Source organism: Electrophorus electricus, chromosome 8, assembly GCF_013358815.1.
Source record: "Electrophorus electricus isolate fEleEle1 chromosome 8, fEleEle1.pri, whole genome shotgun sequence".
Classification (NCBI taxonomy): domain Eukaryota; kingdom Metazoa; phylum Chordata; class Actinopteri; order Gymnotiformes; family Gymnotidae; genus Electrophorus; species Electrophorus electricus.
The window spans coordinates 7,909,769-7,918,299 of record NC_049542.1 but is presented as its reverse complement, the minus strand read 5'-3'; the positions used below and the strand labels follow the sequence as shown (position 1 = coordinate 7,918,299).

Below are 8,531 nucleotides of genomic sequence, written 5' to 3'. Positions count from 1 at the left end.
TAAAAAAAAACAAAAAAACATTCAGTGACGAGCCTTTGTACACACACACACGTCCTATAGACGAAATCTTGTAGGCCAAAAAGTCCAGATATGTATAGTCTTGTGAAACAGGCCAGAAAAAGGTGTATAGCCCAGAGAAAACAATTTCTGCCACTTTTGTTTACAAGAAACTCATTGTAAATGGAAAATATATATTATTTGTATTTAAATCATTTCAAATAAAATAACTTTTAAAATCATTTTTAATTATTTTTTTTATAGAGAGAAATACCAGCTGAGTACATACACACTGGTCTAGTTCACACACATCCTATTTCCTCTGGTTCACAAGGCATAAAGTGTAGGCAATGATATTAAGGTAGGACATAAACTAAAACTGTTAGCTTCAATCTACCTCTTAATCTCCTTGTGGAACCTGAAAATTGCTGAATGGTGGGAAATACCTTTTGTGATGTATAAAATAACGGGAAGGTTCTTTTTCCCACATGCATGTATTTATTCCAGCCAGGTATTGACAATTTTAGTACCTTGTCATTTTCTTGCACTCTTGACGTTATTTTATTTTAGAACAAACGTATAGCAAACACAAGCTGTCACAGAAAAATGGGAAACACCTCAATGTTGAGTTCACTCAAGACGTTTGACGTTAGCCTATATTTAACTATGAACGTAAGGCTGCTTGTTTGAATTAGACCTCTCATCGAAACTGTTTTTGACAGACTACTTAAAACGTTTTTTTTTCTTTTTTTTCTCCTGAATATCGCTTCTCAGGTGGCTGCGATCTCCCCTTTTCGACAGTCTAAGTTGGACGTGATATATAATGTATTTTAGCTGTTCGTCATTTTCGTTTAGATAGAAATAATATCCTTTAAAAAGCGAAAAACAAAAACAATCCCACCTCTTTTCACAGTACTCTTAGCCTGCGTTTCGTCCTTTCCAGACTGCAGCTCAGGCCACGTTAGGTTGTCCAGTATCACGTTTTTGGGTGCTGTCCGATTGAACAGGTTGCAATGCATATTCAGTCAGCCTAGCAGACACTTGACTGTTTTTATGAGACAAATTTAAACGGACTTAGAGAGCGGTATTTATATGCATGTATAATCGAACAAATAGTCGAATTATACTATTTTATGAGCGAAAGACATACAAAACGCCCTTTGTATGTAGGTCAGATTTATGTAAAGATTTACAGAGGCAACAGCGTCTACTCTTTAAGTCTGGGGGAAAAGCAGCAATTTATTTACAAATATCCCAATAAAAGCACATGGATGTTCGAATCCTTTATAAGGAGTGTTTTGTGTTTATTGGTCAATTCATCCGTATTTTAAGCATCTTGCTAAATTAATTTTGAAACGGGATATTTCATCATGAGCATAATATATTTAGTGGCCAAAACGTCGGAAACGACATATTTGAAGAGGGAGAATTTTATAGGCTAGAAATAAGACACATGATTTTGATCGAATTTCGGTTTTAGGAACGTGATGCTTCCAAAACGGATTAAATTTGTGGGACGGCTGTGTTTGTTTCTGTAAACTGACGTTTCGTTTTAGCTTTATTCTTCATCAAGGAGAAAGGATCAAGCACCGGGGCATGACTTTGCAGACACCTTGTAAGATAAATCAAAGATTAGTGTATGTGTCGTATTTTGAGTATAAACGGGCGATTTGGCCGCCAGCTGTTGGAAAAGGGTACGACGGAAGTGAAATAATCAACCGATGCCTGCAAATCTCAACTGAACGTCGGCAAAAACAACTGAACAATCTTGCGCTTTTGAAGGGTGGGTGGTAGTCCTTTCGAAATTAAAATACTGAAGGCAGAGAATTTCAGCTTCATTTACAGAGTGAGGATGAAATAATACAACAGCTTTTAATGGGTATGGCTATTGCAAGTCGGAAATCCTGTATGGGTGGTTTACAGAGAACCGCTTTGCATACCTAGCGACATAAAAACCTGTTCCCGAGATCCCTCGTGTCCTGCCATTTAATTAGATCCCCGGGGTGAGAACCAAATTGGCACTATCTCTTCCTGCAACTACACCCGGCTGTTTTCGCTGCTCGAATCCCGGCCCGGCGTTCGCTCGGCTTCTCTTCTGCATCGGCGGAGCACGAAGAAAATCGAGCCCGCCGTCCAGCCGAGGCTCCCAGGCAACACTTTCAGCAAAATTCGGACCGATGAGAATCTAACAGTTTCAGCCAACGATAGACGCTGAGGTAAAGTAGTTCGATTAGCTTGGATTTTCGTGTTGTTTTGGTAGACGGCGATATGTGTTAAATGAAACGTGCCAGAAGCGCGCCAAGTTCACGCACGCAAAAATGATACGGGCTACAGCGGTGGTTTCTGTTTAGTAAGGTTTTGTAGAATTAGACAATATGGCTCTGAACTAGGCTATTCCATTTGTTTTTAGAAAATCAGTTGCACTCCGTGGGAGAACGTTATGTTGCTTCGTGCATAATTGAGTAAGCAGGTAGACCATTTTTTATTATGCACTGTACTCTGAATACCTGATTTTAACACTACCTCGCCTTTGATAGTTTAAAGCACATAATCGGACAAGTCTTCTCTAAGCAGGCAAGACGCTGCATTAAGTCTATACCTAAATATTTTTGCTTTTACACCAGTGTTATTACACGGAGGTGTGCGGCGTGTACTTAAGAAAAAAAAAGAAGTTATCCTTAGACTGATCGCGAAGTTGTTTTCGTAGTGAAAGGTTTGCGCTCTCCAGGGACACCACGGGCTCCACCTGCTTATCTGCATTAGTTCTGTCAACAGCACCTACTATGTCGCCCAGTCCAAACCGAAAAAATGCGACGTGCTTTTTATTTATTTTTTTTAAGTTTTTTAATTTGTTATTTTTATTTATTTATTTATTTATTTTAAATAAAAGGTACGTTTACTCTGCGTTTTGATATGCTTTATCCTGTCCTGTGTTGTTACATATCTGAAATGATCTGTTGGCAATAAGTCCCGATAATTATAAGACTTTCAAACTAACTTTGTTTCTGAGGAATATGTCGTGTGGGGGGTAAGTGAAAAGATCCTGAGGTGGCCTGGTAGAGGGGATAAGGATACAAGCAATCTTTATTACTGGGGCCAGACGAGCCACTAGAGATGGGCTGTGTATGTTTGCAAGGTTTTAAAAACAACCCTTTGCCACTAGGTGGTCTTGAACCATCCAGAAACGATCTTACTTATGTGTAGTTTAGTATGGGTAAAGGTGGATGGATCCACCGTGCTGCTAAGGGCTGTTAAATTAACTCGTGCTCTTTAGAGCCGTTCCCTAACAGCAGAGGTATCTGAATCCCACACTCCTTTCCCCTCCTGCCTCAGTTTCACTGCTGCTGAACTCTGGATTGCCTTTCTCTGCCTCCACCTAGTTTACCAGTCAAATCACGTCATTCCTATTCCACATGGCCAATACAATTCCGATCTGTCTTCCTGCCATAAACCTTCAGCTCCAGTTTTCGCAGCCTAACTCAGTCCTTTCAAACATTACGGCTTCCCGTCTGGCTGTAGCTCCAGTCTTTGCTTGACCACTTGTGATCAGCTTCCCTGTGTTTAACTGTGACCGCATGCCCCATGGTTTGTTACACATTAGACAGGTGCTCAACTGTTCCAGATCATGATTACGAATACCATCACACATGAAAGTAGTGCGGTTTACTTGTGGATATGCATATTTGACTACGTCTTCTGTCCACAGAGATTCTGCTTCATGTTGGCACCATCAGTGGCACACTACTGTTTGGTTCCTCTCCATAAACAGATTAAGACGGTGTAGTTGTTCAGACTGCATTGTCAGAAGTGTGTGTTGTGGATGGATGACCTGTTTCAGCAGTATTGCATGTGAAAATCCAGGTCTGTCATATCTGTGTTTCAGCAAGAAATGTATCAGCAGTTTGCGACATTTGGACAGAACTTACTTTTTTAGGTTTTATGTCACACCTGCTTTGTTTGTTGTTTGCCTATACTGCTGTATCCTGATTGGCTGCTGAATGTAGTCTGCTGTGACTGTCTCCAAGCTGTGCAACATACAGCAGAGTCTCATTCACCTGTTCATTTATGCCATTCGGCTACGGAATGTCATCATACAGCAGAGTCTGATTCACCCACTCATTTATGCCATTCGGCTACGGAATGTCATCATATAGCAGAGTCTCATTCATCTGTTCATTTATGCCATTCGGCTACGGAACGTCATCTTCATTTCCTCTTGTAATCCCGGTGTCTTCCTTTTTAAAGCATTATTTTACATGTGGTCAACGGCAGCCAGCCTTGGCTGTTAATATTCCATAGTTGTGCATTTTCTGTCTCACCACTCTCTGCTGACCCTTCATTATTTTATATGCAGTATAGGTCTGCCCCCTGCAGTGTGCATGTTCTATATATTTGTGTGTGTGTGTGTGTGTGTGTGTGTGTGTGTGTGTGTGTGTATGTGCATGTGTATGTGTATGTGTATGTGTGTGTAGGTTATGTTGAATGTTTGCATTTGGAGCATGTCTGCCTTTCTGTGTACTTAATATCTCCAGACTTACAGAGGGTAAACAGAAACAAATGAGATCCTATATACATGACCACTAATAAAACACTCAGATACTGTGGTCCTGGTTATAGAGACTCAGGACCATTAATAAAACACTCAGATACTGTGGTCCTGGTTATAGACTCAGGACCATTAATAAAACACTCAGATACTGTGGTCCTGGTTATAGACTCAGGACCATTAATAAAACACTCAGATACTGTGGTCCTGGTTATAGAGACTCAGGACCATTAATAAAACACTCAGATACTGTGGTCCTGGTTAAGGAGACTCAGGAGCAGGCCAGGCATGGATCACAGAATCTCAACACATCACATGAAAACTTCATATACCTGTAGCAGTACTTTCTAGAAGTTTAGTTTATTGTAGTTTAACAGGTCCAATAACCTTGGTTCCTATGTTGTGTTTACATGGAAGTCAAGACAAGGCAAGTTCATTTGTATAGCACTTTTCATATACAGTGGCAATTCAAAGTGCTTCACACTAACTAGTTGTTACTTAGATAAAACAATTGTTTTAAACCAGAAAGATTAAATTAAACAAATGGTTCACAGAGATCAAATTTCAAATATAAATCTAAACTCCATATTGGGCCCCTGCAGAGTGGACAGTGCTCCAGTGTACTCTGACAGGATCTCATGTAACACTGGTCAACAATGATTTTACTTCCTGCAAAAAAAATGTACCCGTTTCTTATGTATTTTTGCATGTTGAATCCAAATATGTTTTCAGAATTTCTTTAGCACCTACAGTTTTTTTGTTCCAGTATAGCTATATGTCATATAGTATGGAAAAGGGGTACCAAGGAAATTGGGTCTTCTCAATGTTGGCAGTCACTGAAGAAGGATATTCCTGAGGCCAAATACAGGCAAAAATCATACATTGAACATAATAGACAGTAGGCACATTTTAAGTGTAATAACAGCCTAATTTATGAATAATTACTATATACTTAATGTAAAACCTCAATGCCCTGTTCCTTAAAAAAACCTTGCTTAATAGAAAAATTCTAAAAAATATTTAAATTTAGTGTAAAAAGTACTATAAGGTCCATTTATTGTAGTTTTTAAACAAAAAACTTCAAATTTTGTTGCCCTGTGATTATTCATTAGTTAGGTCTCCAGGTCCCATTGGGAATCTCTGCTTTATCAGGGAAAACACACACAGCCCCTTTGTGAAACGACCTTCCTTACTGTTGCCAGCAACAGGGAAGCCATTTAACTTTCTACCCCCCCCCCCCCCCCCCTTTTTTTTTAAACTTGGCTGTCAGATAAGATGGAGCATGTAACTCTTTCAAATAAAAACCAGTGTCAGTGAGGGAGTTTTTTTTTTTGCTGGTCTGTGCTCCAGGAGCCCATGGGGGAAGGTGACAACCCGGCCAAGTAACGAAAAATACATGGCGTTTCACAACATTGGCAGTGCAGTACACTACCATAGTTTCTTACACCATTTCACAGTTCAATGTTAGTTTTCCTGTTTCTCTTTGACATCCCTTTTCTCATTTTATTTTCATCAATATCAGTACAACACACGGGTATTCACTCACACGCGCACTCTAAAAGTCTAATATCAACTGGGTTTCCTGTTACGGCTGTGTTCTTAATGAATATATAATAAGAACCTTGTGGTTGAGCTTCGAAGAGAGGCCTGCACCATTTTATTAAATCAAATCCCTGACCAGCTGTGTTTATTGAACTCCATGAGCTAAGGTTTCAGTGTATCAGTGTACCAGTACTTTTTATAGTATCTATTTTGTTTTGTGTACATTTTGGTTCTGGATAGATATGCAGAAATGTGTCTTGTTGATGTGTGACATTATTTGCAAGCCATTGCGATGTATGCATAGGCACGTGTGCAGAAGGTGGTGCAACCCTGAAATATATGAAATTAGAAATTTAGGCTGTTTTGATTCTACTAGTTTAGGTCCATTTAAGTCTGTTTCTCCATTATTCCTAATGGAATAGAATATGGTCTTGGAGTGTGGGTGTAGCTTGGATGTTTGGCACAGTGACGCCCAGGGAAGACTGTGCATTTAATGGAAGTGGAAGATGTTGAAGGAGAGGAAGACATGAGGGAAAGAACTTTATTCACTTTTTCTTTAATCCACAGGACAAACTGTTTGGAGTATGCTCCACAATGGTTCCTTTGTACGGCACAGTTTCCCAAATTGCATTGACATTTCTAAATCAGTTTGCCGTTCAGGTGAAAACATTGTTCCACTGGTCTGCCGCACATATCCCATCAACACTTGTTTCAGTGCTCTTGTTTTCATGTGGAGCAGGAATGGTTAGCTTTAGATGGTTAATTAACAAGTTAGTCGAGGGTAATGGTGAATTGCACAGAGACACTGGAAAATTCCTCACAGCTTGTAAGCACTCTGTTTAAAGGTGAATGATTATATACACAGTGCTGCTTTAAGAGCAAAATACGCATAACATGGGGAGGTTAATGTGTTATGGGATTTGGGTGTATAAGCATTCTTGAACAGAAAATGTCTCTGGCAAAGGGTTTCTTTGTTGTACCCATCCATGGACTAGAGACGTTATTCAGATGTTACTCTTTGCAGCTGTACGATTGCTTTGGCCCAGTTTCTCGTGCTGGAGCTCCTCCTGTAGGACAGTTTCTTTGAAAGCCGTTGTCATGTAAGGAGATGATTCATTGACCTGTCATCTTTAGGACTGCGGCACTGAAACCTCCAGTGTGATGGTAGATTCTCTCTCACTGGCACGATTATGTTTATAATTGGAATTGACTAATGTAGTGTCTGTGTGTGTGTGTGTGTGTGTGTGTGTGTCTGTGTATATGTGTATGCGCCTTTCTTCCTTAGTGTAATGTTTGGTCTGGAGCGTGTGTTGCAGAGGGAATGAGACTGCGTGGCAGGGATCTGGAGGATTCTGCTGTCTCCTGGATACCGAGCGTCCTGGGCGTTCAGAGTGTCAGGCTCCGCCTTCGTCTCGATCGCCGTGACGACGGGAGAAGGGGCCTCTGGCAGCTGGTTGAGCTAAACGGGGAGGCTGCACCAAGTGGGCGGAGGTTATGGGATAGGACGCCGCCCACTTGTTCCCAGAGTAAGACATCGTAATTACCTCATTACAGACTGTCAGCTGGGGCTGTACGGCTTGTATTTCCTTGGCTCCAAATGCTGTGGAGTTCATGTGCTGTTAGTACAGAGCCCGGTGTTCATGATATATTTCTCCATCTGACAATTGGTGATGAAAGTCTCAACGTCATTTGATCAGTTGCAACGTGTTGACAAAGCAGTCTCAAAGTTGTTTACTCGGGAAATGGATTTTTGTTAAAAGTCAAGGTATTATGATATTATGTGTTGTAATGGGTAGACATTAATTGCATTGGAAACATCAGAGGCTTTTTCATTTCTCCTGCTTACTCCTGGATTCTGGATCCACTGATGGGGAAATAAGCAGGGAGAAAGGTTTACTTGTAAAACCCTATCCAGTGACGCTTTAGAGAACAACCCAAAGATATATGAGATAAGTGGGAATGGGCCAAGGGCAGTGAAATAGTTTGAGAGAGGGATATGGAACAAACAGACAGGGGAATAGATGGGGAGATCTTCATTTAACAGAGCCTTGGGATTTAGAGGGTTACTGAACTCTGAAAAGGTGACAATACTTGCCATTCCTAATTACTCCAATGTCTCAGATCACAGAGAAAGAGAGAGATTGTGATGTTTTTTTCTTCTTTTTGTAAACTATGAGGTGTGATGTCTAAACTCAGTATATAGACTAAATGTGTCTCACCTTGAAACACGTGCACACTCACACACACTTGCAGTTATTCTTTGCCTCACCTTGTCACATAGCTTTATTGCGGTATCAGATACCCCCCTCCACCCTGTCTGTTGCCATGGCAACATGCAGTGTGGTAAATAACTTCCCGTTGTTGTTTTGTGGTGGTTATTGCATTTATTAGAATATTTTCTCGTGCCCTGCTGCTCCTCCCTCTTCTGACTGCAGGCGTTGGCTGG

At 40.6% G+C, this 8,531-nt stretch overlaps 1 protein-coding gene across 7 annotated transcripts in view; it reads left to right on the top strand.

Annotated features, from left to right (window-relative positions):
* Nucleotides 1-1,427: 1,427 nt before the first annotated feature.
* scml4 (Scm polycomb group protein like 4) overlaps nt 1,428-8,531 on the top strand; it is a 46,438-nt gene continuing 39,334 nt past the window's right edge. For 2 of the 7 annotated variants that reach the window (XM_035528899.1, XM_035528900.1), the window contains exons 1-2: nt 1,428-2,213; nt 7,371-7,611. In XM_035528899.1, the coding sequence (XP_035384792.1) occupies nt 7,407-7,611 (205 nt within the window). In that variant the 5' untranslated portion in view covers nt 1,428-2,213; nt 7,371-7,406. The remainder of the gene's footprint in view (nt 2,214-7,370; nt 7,612-8,531) is intronic. The other 5 variants (XM_035528893.1, XM_035528894.1, XM_035528891.1 and 2 more) reach the window with 4 other exon arrangements.